Source organism: Salmo salar, chromosome 17 (genome assembly GCF_965601325.2).
Source record: "Salmo salar chromosome 17, fSalSal1, whole genome shotgun sequence".
Classification (NCBI taxonomy): domain Eukaryota; kingdom Metazoa; phylum Chordata; class Actinopteri; order Salmoniformes; family Salmonidae; genus Salmo; species Salmo salar.
This window is the reverse complement of record NC_138307.1, coordinates 64,279,282-64,296,618: the sequence shown is the minus strand read 5'-3', so window position 1 is coordinate 64,296,618 and position 17,337 is coordinate 64,279,282. Positions and strand designations below refer to the sequence as shown.

The window sequence follows — 17,337 nt, the reverse complement described above, 5'->3', positions numbered from 1 at the left end:
ATTTGGAGAGGTGACAGAGAAGGTGACACACACACACTGTGCATTTGGACAGGTGACATAGAAGGTGACACACACACACTGTGCATTTGGAGAGGTGACAGAGAAGGTGACACACACACACACACACACACACACACACTGTGCATTTGGCATTTGGACAGGTGACAGAGAAGGTGACACACACACACTGTGCATTTGGAGAGGTGACAGAGAAGGTGACACACACACACTGTGCATTTGGACAGGTGACAGAGAAGGTGACACACACACACTGTGCATTTGGAGAGGTGACAGAGAAGGTGACACACACACACTGTGTATTTGAACAGGTGACAGAGAAGGTGACACACACACACTGTGCATTTGGACAGGTGACAGAGAAGGTGACACACACACACTGTGCATTTGGACAGGTGACAGAGAAGGTGACACACACACACTGTGCATTTGGAGAGGTGACAGAGAAGGTGACACACACACACTGTGCATTTGGACAGGTGACAGAGAAGGTGACACACACACACTGTGCATTTGGACAGGTGACAGAGAAGGTGACACACACACACTGTGAATTTGGACAGGTGACAGAGAAGGTGACACACACACACTGTGCATTTGGACAGGTGACAGAGAAGGTGACACACACACACTGTGCATTTGGACAGGTGACAGAGAAGGTGACACACACACACTGTGCATTTGGACAGGTGACAGAGAAGGTGACACACACACACTGTGCATTTGGAGAGGTGACAGAGAAGGTGACACACACACACTGTGCATTTGGACAGGTGACAGAGAAGGTATGAAAAGCACAAACAAAGGGACACATCTGATTTAAATCCTCCATCCTCCATTCACATATATAGTCTCTATGGTAACTACTAGCTGAGGCGTCATGGCAACAGGGCAGAGCTGGGATAAAAAGGCTAAACTATTATTACTGGCTTGATGACTTATTGACCGCCCACTATTATTGTGTTCAAGACTGGATATTAGCCAAGCAGAATGGGGAACAGTGTGTGTGTGTGGTGTGTGTGTGTTTACGGACTGTCTTATTGCTATTACCCCTTCAAGGAGCATATTATACGATCAGTGAGGAATGCAGAGAGACTTGTCCAGCCCTGTGGGAGTATGACACACACACACACACACACACACACACACACACACACACACACAAAGAACACGGCACTGAGCAGCCTACAGCAATAACCCAGAAACACGCCCTCACACGCCCTCACAGCTTTTACTCACTAACACACACATGCACAAACACAATCCCCACACACGCGCACACACACACACACACTCCCCAAACCGTGTTCTGTCTGAGACAGTGTTCATTTCGTCAAAAAAGATTGTGATTCAAATATTCGTCAAACACCTATTTTTCACTGGCAATTAACAAGACTAAAACTGACTAAATAGACCCAGAACAAAAAGACATAACTAAAGTAAAAGGATTTTTCATTTTAGTTGACTAAAACGTAACGAGACAAAACTATCCCTGTGACAAAAATCTGACTACTAAGTGGACTGGACAAAAGTTTCTGAGACTGAGAGTTTTTCGATCATTTGTTAAAGCTACACCTTGTTCAGTCGTGTTACCTCATTAACTAGCTATAGCTAACAACCTGGGGTGCGTTCAGCAGGACGCAACGTTTTGGAACGTTCAGATGGAAATATGTTATGTAAAACAAACATGCCTCTCTGACATGTTGAATAAGGAATAACGTCAGCTCTATTCATGGTATTTCTATCTGCAACGTTCAGGAACGTTTTTAAAACTGAACGTGGCGCTGGTAACATTACCAGTAGCCTGTTACGCAAACATTTGGTGAGAAAGGAAAAGGTATATCAAACAAAATGACTAAGACTAAATCTAACAAACAGTGCCAAAATGAACACTGGTCTGAGAGGGTCAGGAAAACCACTGAGTCTCACACTAAGAGGAAGAGGTCCTGGGGGAAATAACAGCCTCAACTTCTCTACCACTTTAACTCTCGAAAGCTTTCCAATCACGTTGAATTTCCTAATTACTCCATTCTGGGCTCTCAGCCTTTGCCTCCTCTAGGTGTCTTAATGGAGTGGTGCCACTCTGTCTGCCTGACAACAGGGAGGAAGGCGGAAATGAAAGGCTGTGGCGCCATCTTGTGCATGGCTATGTTACTGCAGCTGTCTCTCCAACATCCATCCATGTCATAGTCATGATAGCAATAATACAAACTCTACATGTCTGTTTCAATCATTCATTTTACGTTGCATTTACAGTTTAGGCATTTAGCAGTAAGTGCCTTGCTCAAGGGCACATTGACACATGTTTAACCTAGTCAGCTCAGGAATTAAACCAGCGACCTTTCGGTTACTGGCCCAACGCTCTTAACCGCTAGGCTACCTGCCTATTCCACTTGGAATGAGTCTGCATTCTTACCAATCCCATGTCTAGGATGTAAGCAGCTTTGAAAGGAACAAGGGTAAAAGCCTAACTTAAAGCTCAAAACAGATCTAAATCAAGTAGATCTCTGTGGCTCAAAAGCTGAATATGATTTGTCTACTGGAAGGATTCATGGTGGTGTTCAGTAGTTACACAGCACAATAATACATTTTGGTGCAACCTGAAATCGTCCAATAAGAATGCTCATTTACGTGTTCCATTTCAATATGGTTGGACATTTGGTGCTTCCTCACATTTCTTCTGTGAGAGAGGCCTGGCGATCTGTTCTGAAGATGGAAGCATTGACGTCTAGCTCATTGACAGTTGCAACAAGGAAGCTCTTGCAACCGGTCTATCAAGTTAGTTTTGTGTGTGTGTGTGTGTGTGTGTGTGTGTGTGTGTGTGTGTGTGTGTGTGTGTGTGTGTGTGTGTGTGTGTGTGTGTGTGTGTGTGTGTGTGTGTGTGTGTGTGTGTGTGTGTGTGTGTGTATGTATATATAGAAGAGGAAGGATTAAGAGGTGTTTCTGGAGGAACATTATTCTAATCCCACAACAGCAGGCCTGTATATGTACACACACAGACACCTAGTTCTGTTTGAAACCTTTCCACAATGGCCCTCCGCCTCTCCATTGTCTCCCCGGTCGCCACAGAATCTGTGGCCCATTGCGATTATAAAGTAAAGTGATTTACTGGGAAAGCAATCGAGAAACAATTCTCCCCATCACTCTCCCTCTGTTATTTACCATCTCTCTCTCATGGTATTCTCTCTCTCTCTCTCTATATATATATATTCTCTCTCTCTATACTCTATCTCTCATATATATACATATACATACACACACACATACTCTCTCTCAATTTTAAATGGCTTTATTGGCATGGGAAACATATTTTAGATTGCCAAATCAAGTGAAACAACAAAAATTAACAGTAAACAGTACACTCACAGAAGTTTTGTGACATTTCTAATGTCACATTATGGCTATGTAGAGTGTTGTAACGATGCGCAAATAGTTAAAGTACAAAAGGGAAATAAATCAACATAAATATAGGTTGTATTTACAATGGTGTTTGTTCTTCACTGGTTGACCTTTTTCTTGTGGCAACAGCTCACAAATGTCTGTCTGTCTGTCTGTCTGTCTGTCTGTCTGTCTGTCTGTCTGTCTGTCTGTCTGTCTGTCTGTCTGTCTGTCTGTCTGTCTGTCTGTCTCTATGTCTGTCTCTATGTCTGTCTGTCTCTATGTCTGTCTGTCTCTATGTCTGTCTGTCTCTATGTCTGTCTGTCTCTATGTCTGTCTGTCTCTATGTCTGTCTGTCTCTATGTCTCGCTCTCTCTTTCAATTTCAATGTAAGGGCCTTTATTGGCATGGGAAACATATGTTTACATTGCCAAAGCAAGTGAAATAGATTATAAACAAAAGTAAAATAAACAATACAAAATTGACAGTAAACATTACACTTTCAAAAGTAAAAAAATAATAACGACATTTGTCATATTATGTCTATATACAGTGTTGTAATGATGTAAAAATAGTTAAAGTACAAAAGGGAAAATAAATAAACATAAATATATGTTGTATTTACAATGGTGTTTGTTTTTCACTGGTTTCCTTTTCCTTGTGGCAACAGCTCACAAATGTTGCTGCTGTGATTGCACATTGGTATTTCACCCAATAGTTATGGGAGTTTATCAAAATTGGATTTGTTTTCGAAATCTTTGTGGGTCTGTGTAATCTGAGGGAAATATGTGTCTCTAATATGGTCATACATTTGGCAGCAGGTTAGGAAGTGCAGCTCAGTTTCCACCTCATTTTGTGGGCAGTGTGCACATAGCCTGTCTTCTCTTGAGAGCCAGGTCTGCCAACGGCGGCCTTTCTCAATAGCAAGGCTATCCTCACTGTGTCTGTACATAGTCAAAGATTTCCTTAATGTTGAGTCAGTTACAGTGGTCAGGTATTCTGCCACTGTGTACTCTGTTTAGGACCAAAGAGTATTCCAGTTTGCTCAGTTCTTTGTTTAATTCTTTCCAAGGTGTCAAGTATTTCTCTTTTTGTTTGATCATTTAGTTGGGTGTAATTGTGCTCTCTCTCACCAGTAGCCAGTGTGAAGAGCATTGACCTCTCCATCACCCCAGAGACAGAGTCCAGCTGCACTCCTCCTATACTCATTATAGGGCTTCTCTCTGTCACCAAACACACACACGTCGTTCCCATCCTCTTTCCTGTCCCCAGTGTCAGTGTGACGCAGTGGAAACCCCCTAACCCAAATGTAATGGTACTGTCATTTGTATACAGTAATCAGGCGAGGGAAGCGGGAGTCATGCTCTCAATGATTGGTATTGAGGAACCACACACTCGCGCGCACACACACACTGGAGTCACACGCTCAAGTGCTAATGAAGCAATGTGTTTTAATTAATAATAGTGTGAACGGGAGTCCCACATCTGACAGAGATGAACTATTGCACTGAAATTAACTCACAAATGCACACACACACACACACACACACACACACACACACACACACACACACACACACACACACACACACACACACACACACACACACACACACACACACACACACACACGGGAGTGTACATACACACACACAGAGTTTTATGCAGAACTGAATATCTTTGCGGGTCTCTTCTCTACCCTCCTGTGGCTCTAACTCAAACTACACCCTCCTCTCAATCCTCTACAGCCATTTCCTCTCCCCATCCCTCTCCTCCATCTGAACAGTATACTAACACCCACCTTCTGTAATACGTTTCACCTCCCCATTTGTTTTCAGATCAGAGAGGAGAGAGGAAAGGAGATGACCTCAGACTACTGAGATGCATTGCACCCCCAGAAGAGAGAGAGTAGACAAGGAAAGCAGGCCACTGAGACCCTGCACAGCGGTGTTACACATCGCCCTGGACAAACAGTGTGGGTGGTTTCCCCGGTGTTGTGAGACATTGCCTCCCAAGTGCTTATATAACCCCTCTCTCACTCTACCTCTCTCTCTCTACCTCTCCACCTCTTCCTACCTCTCCACCTCTCCCTACCTCTCCCTACCTCTCCCTACCTCTCCCTACCTCTCCACCTACACCAGTGGATCAGTCATCCCTTCATACCGCCCTGGAGGAGAGAAAACACACCATCCTCCTCTCTTCTCACAGAAACCAGCAGGCACTCAATTTAATCAACTCTGACCACTAAATACAGGAGGTGTGTGTGTGTTAGCGTACAGTACATGTGTGTGTCTGACAATTGACATTGATTCCCAGAAAGCTCTTACATATAGTAGCATATCTCTGAAATGAACTAGGCTGCTATTACAGTTCAGCAGAGTACAATAAGTATTGGAAGAAAATGCCTCAAACATTTCTCCAACCAACCCCACCCGCAACCCCCTGTAACCAACCCCCCCCTGTAACCAACCCGACCAACCCCCCTGTAACCAACCCTGTAACCAACCCGCCCCCCCCCTGTAACCAACCCTGTAACCAACCCCCGACCAACCCCCCCCTGTAACCAACCCGAACCAACCCCCCCCTGTAACCAACCCTGTAACCAACCCCCCGACCCCCGACCAACCCCCCCCTGTAACCAACCCCCCCTGTAACCAACCCGACCAACCCCCCCCCCCTGTAACCAACCCCCCCCTGTAACCAACCCGCCCCCCCCTGTAACCAACCCTGTAACCAACCCCCCTGTAACCAACCCCCCTGTAACCAACCCACCAACCCTGTAACCAACCCCCCTGTAACCAACCCTGTAACCAACCCACCAACCCTGTAACCAACCCACCAACCCACCAACCCTGTAACCAACCCTGTAACCAACCCCCCTGTAACCAACCCCCCTGTAACCAACCCCCCTGTAACCAACCCTGTAACCAACCCCCCTGTAACCAACCCTGTAACCAACCCACCAACCCTGTAACCAACCCACCAACCCACCAACCCTGTAACCAACCCTGTAACCAACCCCCCTGTAACCAACCCACCAACCCTGTAACCAACCCTGTAACCCACCCGCCAACCCTGTAACCAACCCGCCAACCCTGTAACCAACCCACCAACCCTGTAACCAACCCACCAACCCTGTAACCAACCCCCCTGTAACCAACCCACCAACCCTGTAACCAACCCACCAACCCTGTAACCAACCCTGTAACCCACCCGCCAACCCTGTAACCAACCCGCCAACCCTGTAACCCACCCGCCAACCCTGTAACCCACCCGCCAACCCTGTAACCCACCCGCCAACCCTGTAACCAACCCGCCAACCTTGTAACCAACCCGCCAACCCTGTAACCCACCCGCCAACCCTGTAACCAACCCTGTAACCAACCCTGTAACCAACCCTGTAACCAACCCTGCAACCAACCCTGTAATCAACCCTGTAACCAACCCTGTAACCAACCCTGTAACCAACACACCAACCCTGTAACCAACCCTGTAATCAACCCACCAACCCTGTAACCAACCCTGTAATCAACCCTGTAACCAACCCACCAACCCTGTAACCAACCCTGTAATCAACCCACCAACCCTGTAACCAACCCTGTAACCAACCCTGCAACCAACCCTGTAATCAACCCTGTAACCAACCCTGTAACCAACCCTGTAACCAACCCACCAACCCTGTAACCAACCCTGTAATCAACCCTGTAACCAACCCACCAACCCTGTAACCAACCCTGTAATCAACCCACCAACCCTGTAATCAACCCTGTAACCAACCCTGTAATCAACCCTGTAACCAACCCTGTAATCAACCCTGTAACCAACCATGTAGCCAACCCACCAACCCTGTAATCAACCCACCAACCCTGTAATCAACCCACCAACCCTGTAATCAACCCCCCAACCCTGTAATCAACCCACCAACCCTGTAATCAACCCACCAACCCTGTAATCAACCCACCAACCCTGTAATCAACCCCCCAACCCTGTAATCAACCCACCAACCCTGTAATCAAACCCTGTAATCAACCCTGTAACCAGCCCTGTAACCAACCCACCAACCCTGCAAGCCACCAACCAACCAACCCTGCAACCCACCAACCAACCAACCCTGCAATCCACCAACCAACCAACCAACCCTGCAATCCACCAACCAACCACTCACTCACTGAAGGGTTTCCCCAACCAACCAACCAACCAACCTGTAACCCAACAACCAAGCGGTGTGTTCCAACGATCCAAAGACGACACAATCTGTCAGGGGGACCATGTGACCACCACCTGTGCTCCCCGTGTCATCTTCTATCTGTTCTGTGGACTAAAGATAGATCCTAATAAACTAGAAAATGAACATTTACTGACAGTAATGTGTGTGCTTGCTTCTACTGTCTTCTTCAGTCAGTATTTCTATAGTAGCGTATGGGGAATAACAGCAGTGTGTTTTCAGCAAGCACATTAAAAAAGAGCAATAACCAGCAATAACCAGTAATAGACTCACATTGATGAGTTCTATCTCCCAGATCTTCCTGACCAGTTCCATGGAGGTGTATCCGTTGATAAGGAAGGACTTAGTGTAGTCTCCCAGCTCCAGAGACTCCAGCCACTCAGCCACTGACGTGGGGTTGTTACCGTCATAGCCAATAGGACGCACCTGGAGGGGGAAGGAGGAGGGGACAGACTGTTACTAGATGATATGAAGAGCAAGGATACAGGACACTCAAACTAGGGAGGGGGGCAGAGAGAGAGAGGCAGGGAGGGAGGAAAGGAGGGAGGGGGCAGAGAGGGATACAGGGAGGGAGGAAAGGAGGAAGGGGGGCAGAGAGGGAGGAAAGGAAGGAGGCAGGGAGGGAGGAAAGGAAGGAGGCAGGGAGGCAGGAAGGAGGGAGGGGGGCAGAGAGGGAGACAGGGAGTGAGGAAAGGAGGGAGGCAGGGAGTGAGGAAAGGAGGGAGCAGAGAGGGAAGGAGGGAGCAGAGAGGGAAGGAGATCTTCAATAAATTACAGATATATAGATGACATAATAACTAGAGTACACCATCAAAGGCTCAAACTGGACGAAGACAGATGGAGGGAGGGAGGGCAAGGATAGCCTGTGCTGCATGTAAAATGATGACTTCAATACAGAAATTGAATATAAGATTCTGAATTCCATATCAACCCTTAGCACCCAAGGACATGATAAGCATGATAGAGAAAATCCCACCTGAGGTGCTGACTTGTTGCACCCTCGACAACTACTGTGATTATTATTATTTGACCATGCTGGTCATTTATGAACATTTGAACATCTTGGCCCTGTTCTGTTATAATATCCAGCCAGCACAGTCAGAAGAGGACTGGCCACCCCTCATAGCCTGGTTCCTCTCTAGGTTTCTTCTTAGATTTTGTCCTTTCTAGGGAGTTTTTCCTAGGGAGTTTTTCCTAGCCACCGTGCTTCTTTCACATGCATTACTTGCTGTTTGGGGTTTTAGGCTGGGTTTCTGTACAGCACTTTGAGATATCAGCTGATGTAAGAAGGGCTATATAAATACATTTGATTTGATCTAGCCATTCAGAGGGAGAGGAAGGGCTAGTTCCATACTGCTTACAGAATAGCTATCTAAATCCTTCAGATCAACAAGAGGTGTAGGGCCTAAAGGTTTATTTAGGATTAGGCAAATGCATCTTATTCTTCCCTATATTTACTTGGTATGGTGTGTTGGCCTATGTGACGTGAGAATATATTTCACAGTAAGTGCGTCTCCGCGCTTTCTTTTGCAATACAGTCAACACGACTTCAGAGGAGACGAGCATTATGCTTTGTCTCATAGAAGAGGATATATCTGAAGTAATAAGGACTCGGCATCCAACTTTGAAGAAGAGTTGGGACTTTGGAGTGAGCACATCGTGTGACATTTTCCTAAAATGTGCATCCTTCTTTCCACAAGGTGAGGGAGAAGAGAGAGAGTATTTCTCTGTCGTTTGAAAACTTTGCAGGGATGAGAGAAGGAAAGTGCTGACTGAGATGAAATTTAAGAAGATTGGTTACCCAGAGATCCTTCCTCCCTCCCTCGCTCATTTAATTGACATCTCTCACTTAGTTGGCTATATTGGTTGTGTGTATGACTGCACAAGGAACGATTCAACCATTTTGAATGTTATAACGTTTTTAGAGCTCTGATACACATGAAAACATGAAATGACCCCAGGATTAGATAGAACGTCGCTCAGAGATGCACAAATACAATATACAATATTTCATTAATACTGGTGAAGAGCTCATCTTCTGATGTTATCCCCTCCACAGAATCCTAATGATGCTAGATTCATTTTTACTGCAGTACACGCAAACGCACGCACACAGTACTGACCCTTGGCAGTAGGCGTATGGCCTGTAGCAGCCTCTGTCTGTGGGCTGAGTTGAGGATCCCGATCTCCAGCAGGTCCTGGTCCTCCACCACGTTACTGCCCTGCATGGGGAACATACACATGACATCATCAGTCCATTGATCAGTGACATCATCATGCAGAGACCTCTGTTCACTACTCCACCCATCCCAATTGACAGAGAGAGCGAGAGCGAGAGACATAGAGACAGACATAGAGACAGACAGACATAGAGACAGACAGACAGACAGACATAGAGACAGACAGACAGACAGACAGACAGACAGACAGACAGACAGACAGACAGACAGACAGACAGACAGACAGACAGACAGACAGACAGACAGACAGACAGACAGACAGACAGACAGACAGACAGACAGACAGACAGACAGACAGACAGACAGACAGACAGAAAGGAGTGAATAAAGGAGAGAGGGAGCGATAGACAGAGAGAAATACAGAAAGAGAGCATTTGAGAGAGCGAGAGAATCAGAGTCAGAGGAAGAAAGAGAGAAAGAGAGAGACTGAGTCAGAGGGAGACAGAGCGAGAGGGGAAAAGAAAGAGAGGGGGAGAGAAAGACAGGGGGAGAGACAGAGAGAGAGACAGAAGGAATTGCACGTCAGAAATCAGCTCAATGTAATTGAAGAATCCATAGAATCTAACCACTTCTGGGATAATTGGAAAACTCTAAACAAACAACAACACGAAGAGTTATCTATCTAAAATGGAGATGTATGGATAAACCACCTCCAATCTTTTTGGCTCTATAACAAAGAACAAACAGCAAAAACATACACATGACTAAATACAAATCTTAGAATCAACTGTTAAAGACTACCAGAACCCCACTGGATTCTCCAATTACATTGAATGAACTACAGGACAAAATACAAACCCTCCAACCCAAAAAGGCCTGTGATGGTATCCTAAATAATAAAATATACAGACCACAAATTGCAATTGGCTATACTTAATAAACTCTTTAACATCATCCTCAGCTCTGGCATCTTCCTCAATATTTGGAACGAAGGACTGATCACCCCAATCCACAAAAGTGGAGACAAATTTGACTGTAATAATTACAGTGGGATATGTGTCAACAGCAACCTTGGGAAAATACTCTGCATTATCCTTAACAGCAGACTCGTACATTTCCTCAGCAACAACAATGTACTGAGCAAATGTCAAAAAAATGTTTTTAACCAAATTACTGTACGACATGCCACGTATTCACCCTGCACGATGCAAATAGTCTGGGTAGCCATTTGATTAGATGTTCAGGAGTCTAATGGCTTGGGGGTAGAAGCTGTTTAGAAGCCTCTTGGACCTAGACTGGCGCTCCGGTATCACTTGCCGTGCGGTAGCAGAGAGAACAGTCTATGACTAGGGTGGCTGGAGTCTTTGACAATTTTTAGCACCTTCCTCTGAAACCGCCTGGTATAGAGGTCCTGGATGGCAGGAAGCTTGGCCCCAGTGATGCACTGGGCCGTACGCACTACCCTCTGTAGTGCCTTGCGGTCGGAGGCCGAGTAGTTGCCATACCAGGCAGTGATGCAACCGTCAGGATGCTCTCGATGGTGCAGCTGTAGAACCTTTTGAGGATCTGAGGACCCATGCCAAATCTTTTCAGTCTCCTGAGGGGGAATAGGTTTTGTCGTGCCCTCTTTACGACTGTCTTGGTGTGCTTGGACCATGTTAGTTTGTGATGTGGACACCAAGGAACTTGAAGCTCTCAACCTGCTCCACTACAGCCCCGTTGATTAGAATGGGGGCGTGCTCGGTCTTCCTTTTCCTGTAGTCCACGATCATCTCCTTTGTCTTGATCACGTTAAGGGAGAGGTTGTTGTCCTGGCACCACACGGCCAGGTCTCTGATGTCCTCCTTAAAGGCTGTCTCGTTGTTGTCGGAGATCAGGCCTACTACTGTTGTGTCATCGGCAAACTTAATGATGGTGTTGGAGTTGTGTTTGGCAGTGCAGTCATGAGTGAACATGGAGTACAGGAGGGGACTGAGCACGCACCCCTGAAGGGCCTCCGTGTTGAGGATCAGCGTGGGTGCGGCCCGTCAGGAAGTCCAGGATCCAGTTGCAGAGGGAGGTGTTTAGGGACCCTGGGACTATGGTGGTCTGCTTGAAACATGTTGGTACTACTGATTACAGAAAATGTCAGTGAAGACACTTGCCAGTTGGTCAGCGCATGCTCGGAGTACACGTCCTGGTAATCCGTCTGGCCCTGCGGCCTTGTGAATGTTGACCTGTTTAAAGATCTTCCTCACATTGGCTGCGGAGAGCGTGATCACACAGTCATCCGGAACAGCTGATGCTCTCATGCATGTTTCAGTGTTACTTGCCTCGAAGCGAGCATAGAAGTAATTTAGCTCATCTGGTAGGCTCGTGTCACTGGGCAGCTCTCAGCTCTCTTGGTAATCCGTGATAGTTTGCAAGCCCTGCCACATCCGACGAGTGTCAGAGCTGGTGTAGTACGATTCGATCTTAGTCCTGTATTAACGCTTTGCTTGTTTGATGGTTCGTCGGAAGGCATAGCGGGGTTTCTTATAAGCTTCCGGGTTCGAGTCCCGCTCCTTGAAAGCGGCAGCTCTACCCTTTAGCTCAGTGCGGATGTTGCCTGTAGTCCATGGCTTCTGGTTGGGGTATTTACATACAGTCACTGTTGGGACGATGTCGTCGATGCACTTATTGATGAAGCCATTGACTGATGTGGTGTACTCCTCAATGCCATCGGAAGAATCCCGGAACATATTCCAGTCTGTGCTAGCAAAACAGTCTTGTAGCTTAGCATCTGCTTCATCTGACCACTTTTTTATTGACCGAGTCACTGGTGCTTCCTGGTTTAAGTTTAGCTTGTAAGCAGGAATCAGGAGGATATAATTATGGTCAGATTTGCCAAATGGAGGGCGAGGGAGAGCTTTGTACGCGTCTCTGTCTGTGGAGTAAAGATGGTCTACAGTTTTTTCCCTCTGGTTGCACATTTAACATGTTGGTAGAAATGAGGCAAAACGGATTTAAGTTTCCCTGCATTAAAGTCCCCGGCCACTAGGAGCGCCGCCTCTGGATGAGCGTTTTCCTGTTTGCTTATGGCTGTATACAGCTCATTGGGTGCGGTCTTAGTGCCAGCATCAGTTTGTGGTGATAAATAGACAGCTACAAAGAATATAGATGAAAACTCTCTAGGTAGATAGTGTGGTCTACAGCTTATCAAGTGCACCAGCTGTTGTTTACAAATATACATAGACCTTCACCCCTTTTCTTATCAGAGGCTGCTGTTCGATCCTGCCGATACAATGTATAACCCACCAGCTGTATGTTATTCATGTCGTCGTTCAGCCACGACTCGGTGAAACATAAGATATTACAGTTTTGAATGTCCTGTTGGTAGGAGATATGTGCTTGTTGTTCGTCCACTTAATTATCCAGCGATTGTACGTTGGCCAATAGTACCGATGGCAAATGCAGATTAGCCACTCGTCGCCGGATCCTCACAAGACACCCCGATCTCCTCCCGCGATACCTACATCTCTTTCTCTGGCCAATGACGAGGATGAGGGCCTGTTTGGGTGTCTGGAGTAAATACCTCTCGTCCGACTCATTTAAGAAAAATGATTCACCCAGTTCAAGGTGAGTAATCGCTGTTCTGATGTCCAGAAGCTCTTTTCGGTCATAAGAGACAGTAGTAGCAACATTATGTATAAAATAAGTCATAAGCAATGCAAAAAAAAACAAAAAAACAACACGGTTGGTTAAGAGCCCATAAAATGGCAGCCATCCGGCGCTCTCTTCAAAAAGGGATGCAGCTTAAGCCCCACCTCTTCATCATATATATCAACGAATTGGCGAGGGCACTAGAACAGTCTGCAGCATCTGGCCTCGCCCTACTAGAATCTGTAGTCAAATGTCTACTGATGATCTGGTGCTTCTGTCCCCTAACCAGGAGGGCCTACAGCAGCACCTACATCTTCTGCACCAATTCTGTCAGACCCGGGCCCTGACAGTAAATCTCAGTAAGACAAAAATAATGGTGTTCCAAAAAAGGTCCAGTTACCAGGACCACAAATACAATTTCCATCTAGACACCGTGGCCTAGAGCACACAAAAAACTATAGATACCTCGGCCTAAACATCAGCACCACAGGTAACTTCCACAAAGCTGTGACCTATCTGAGACAAGACAAGAAGGGCCTTCAATGCCATCAAAAGGAACATAACAGTCGACAATTAGGATCTGGCTAAAAATACTTGAATTAGTTATAGAACCCATTGCCCTTTATAGTTGTGAGGTCTGGGGTCCGCTCACCAACCAATAATTCACAAAATGGGACAAACATCAAATTGAGACTCTGCATGCAGAATTCTGCAAAAACACCCAATAATGCATGCAGAACAGAATTAGGCCGATACCCGCTAATGATCAAAATCCAGAAAATAGACGTCAAATTCTACAACCACCTAAAAGGAAGCAATTCCCAAAACCATCCATAACAAAGCCATCACCTACAGATAAATAAACCTAAGCAAGCTGGTCCTGGGGCTCTGTTCACAAACACAATCAGACCCCACAGAGCCCCAGGACAACAACACAATTAGACCCAACCAAATCATGAGAAAACTAAAAGATAATTACTTAAAACATTTACCAAAAAACAGAGAAAACTAGAATACTATTTGGTCCTAAACAGAGTACACAGTGGCAGAATACCTGACCACTGTAACTGACTCAACATTAAGGAAATCTTTGACTATGTACAGACACAGTGAGGATAGCCTTGCTATTGAGAAAGGCCGCCGTTGGCAGACCTGGCTCTCAAGAGAAGACAGGCTATGTGCACACTGCCCACAAAATGAGGTGGAAACTGAGCTGCACTTCCTAACCTGCTGCCAAATGTATGACCATATTAGAGACACATATTTCCCTCAGATTACACAGACCCACAAAGATTTCGAAAACAAATCCAATTTTGATAAACTCCCATAACTATTGGGTGAAATACCAATGTGCAATCACAGCAGCAACATTTGTGAGCTGTTGCCACAAGGAAAAGGAAACCAGTGAAAAACAAACACCATTGTAAATACAACATATATTTATGTTTATTTATTTTCCCTTTTGTACTTTAACTATTTTTACATCATTACAACACTGTATATAGACATAATATGACAAATGTCGTTATTATTTTTTTACTTTTGAAAGTGTAATGTTTACTGTCAATTTTGTATTGTTTATTTAACTTTTGTTTATAATCTATTTCACTTGCTTTGGCAATGTAAACATATGTTTCCCATGCCAATAAAGGCCCTTACATTGAAATTGAAATTGACAGAGAGAGCGAGAGCGAGAGACATAGAGACAGACATAGAGACAGACATAGAGACAGACAGACAGACAGACAGACAGACAGACAGACAGACAGACAGACAGACAGACAGACAGACAGACAGACAGACAGACAGACAGACAGACAGACAGACAGACAGACAGACAGACAGACAGACAGACAGACAGAAATAGTGAATAGAGGAGAGAGGGACAGAGAAAGACAGAAAGAGAGAGCGAGAGAGAATCAGAGTCAGAAACATAGAGAGAGAAACAGAGGCACCAGAGAGGTGAGGTTCTGGGGTTTGTCTCTCTCTCTCTGTGGAGCCCCAGCCTCAGGCTGTACTAAAGCCCAGACACAGATCACACCTGGTAGGGGGACTGAACTTGTCACATTTCCACATCTCATTCATCCCCTCTCTTAATCTCCCTCTCTCTTGGCCTGGCTAGACAATAACACAGATAGCTATCGATCTGAAGCACTGAAGACAGGGATGAAGGAGGAATGGAACGGCAGATTTCACAGCAATCTTTTTCATGTCCTCCTCAACGTGAACCTCTAACCTGCTGCTCTCTATAGACCAAGAGCCATGGGCTTATGTTGTATTTATGTACTGTATGGGGCGGTACATTAGGGTAACATGATGCTATTGTATTGAATTAGAGGACGCAAGTTGCAATATCTTAGGGTATACAGTGGGGGAAAAAAGTATTTGATCCCCTGCTGATTTTGTACGTTTGCCCACTGACAAAGAAAGGATCAGTCTATAATTTTAATGGTAGGTTTATTTCAACAGTGAGAGACAGAATAACAACAAAAATATCCAGAAAAACGCATGTCAGAAATGTTATAAATTGATTAGCATTTTAATGAGGGAAATAATTATTTGACCCCCTCTCAATCAGAAAGATTTCTGGATGCAAGGTGTCTTTTATACAGGTAACGAGCTGAGATTAGGAGCACACTCTTAAAGGGAGTGCTCCTAATCTCAGTTTGTTACCTGTAAAAAAGACACCTGTCCACAGAAGCAATCAATCAATCAGATTCCAAACTCTCCATCATGGCCTAGACCAAAGAGCTCTCCAAGGATGTCAGGGACAAGATTGTAGACCTACACAAGGCTGGAATGGGCTACAAGACCATCGCCAAGCAACTTGGTGAGAAGGTGACAACATTTGGTGTGATTATTCGCAAATGGAAGAAACACAAAAGAACTGTCAATATCCCTTGGCCTGGGGCTCCATGCAAGATCTCACCTCGTGGAGTTGCAATGATCATGAGAACAGTGAGGAATCAGCCCAGAACTACACGGGAGAATCTTGTCAATGATCTCAAGACATTGGGACCATAATCACCAAGAAAACAATTGGTAACACACTACGCCGTGAAGGACTGAAATCCTGCAGCGCCCGCAAGGTCCCCCTGCTCAAGAATACATATACATGCCCATCTGAAGTTTGCCAATGAACATCTGAATGACTCAGAGGACAACTGGTGAAAGTGTTGTGGTCAGATGAGACCAAAATGGAGCTCTTTGACATCAACTCAACTCGCCGTGTTTGGAGGAGGAGGAATGCTGCCTATGACCCCAAGAACACCATCCCCACCGTCAAACATGGAGGTGGAAACATTATGTTTTGGGGGTGTTTTTCTGCTAAGGGGACAGGACAACTTCACCGCATCAAAGAGACGATGGATGGGGCCATGTCCCGTCAAATCTTGGGTGAGAACCTCCTTCCCTCAGCCAGGGCATTGAAAATGTGTCGTGGATGGGTATTCCAGCATGACAATGACCCAAAACACACGGCCAAGGCAACAAAGGAGTAGCTCAAGAAGAAGCACATTAAGGTCCTGGAGTGGCCTAGCCAGTCTCCAGACCTTAATCCCATAGAAAATCTGTGGAGGGAGCTGAAGGTTCGAGTTGCCAAACGTCAGCCTCAAATGACTTGGAGAAGATCTGCAAAGAGGAGTGGGACAAAATCCCTCCTGAGATGTGTGCAAACCTGGTGGCCAACTACAAGAAACGTCTGACCTCTGTGATTGCCAACAAGGGTTTTGCCACCAAGTACTAAGTCATGTTTTGCAGAGGGGTCAAATACTTATTTCCCTCATTAAAATGCAATTCATTTGATAACATTTTTGACATGCGTTTTTCTGGATTTTTTTGTTGTTATTCTGTCTCTCACTGTTCAAATAAACCTACTATTAAAATTATAGACTGATCATTTCTTTGTAAGTGGGC

General features: G+C 45.5%; 1 protein-coding gene across 5 annotated transcripts in view; it reads right to left on the bottom strand.

Moving 5' to 3' along the window:
• The window catches only part of LOC106576444 (ankyrin repeat and sterile alpha motif domain-containing protein 1B), a 324,199-nt gene that overhangs the window by 69,649 nt on the left and 237,213 nt on the right, over positions 1–17,337 (bottom strand). For all 5 annotated transcript variants that reach the window (XM_082964025.1, XM_045699996.2, XM_082964026.1 and 2 more), the window contains 2 exons: positions 9,745–9,843; positions 7,895–8,047 (listed from right to left, as the gene is read on the bottom strand). In XM_082964025.1, the coding sequence (XP_082820151.1) occupies positions 7,895–8,047; positions 9,745–9,843 (252 nt within the window). The remainder of the gene's footprint in view (positions 1–7,894; positions 8,048–9,744; positions 9,844–17,337) is intronic.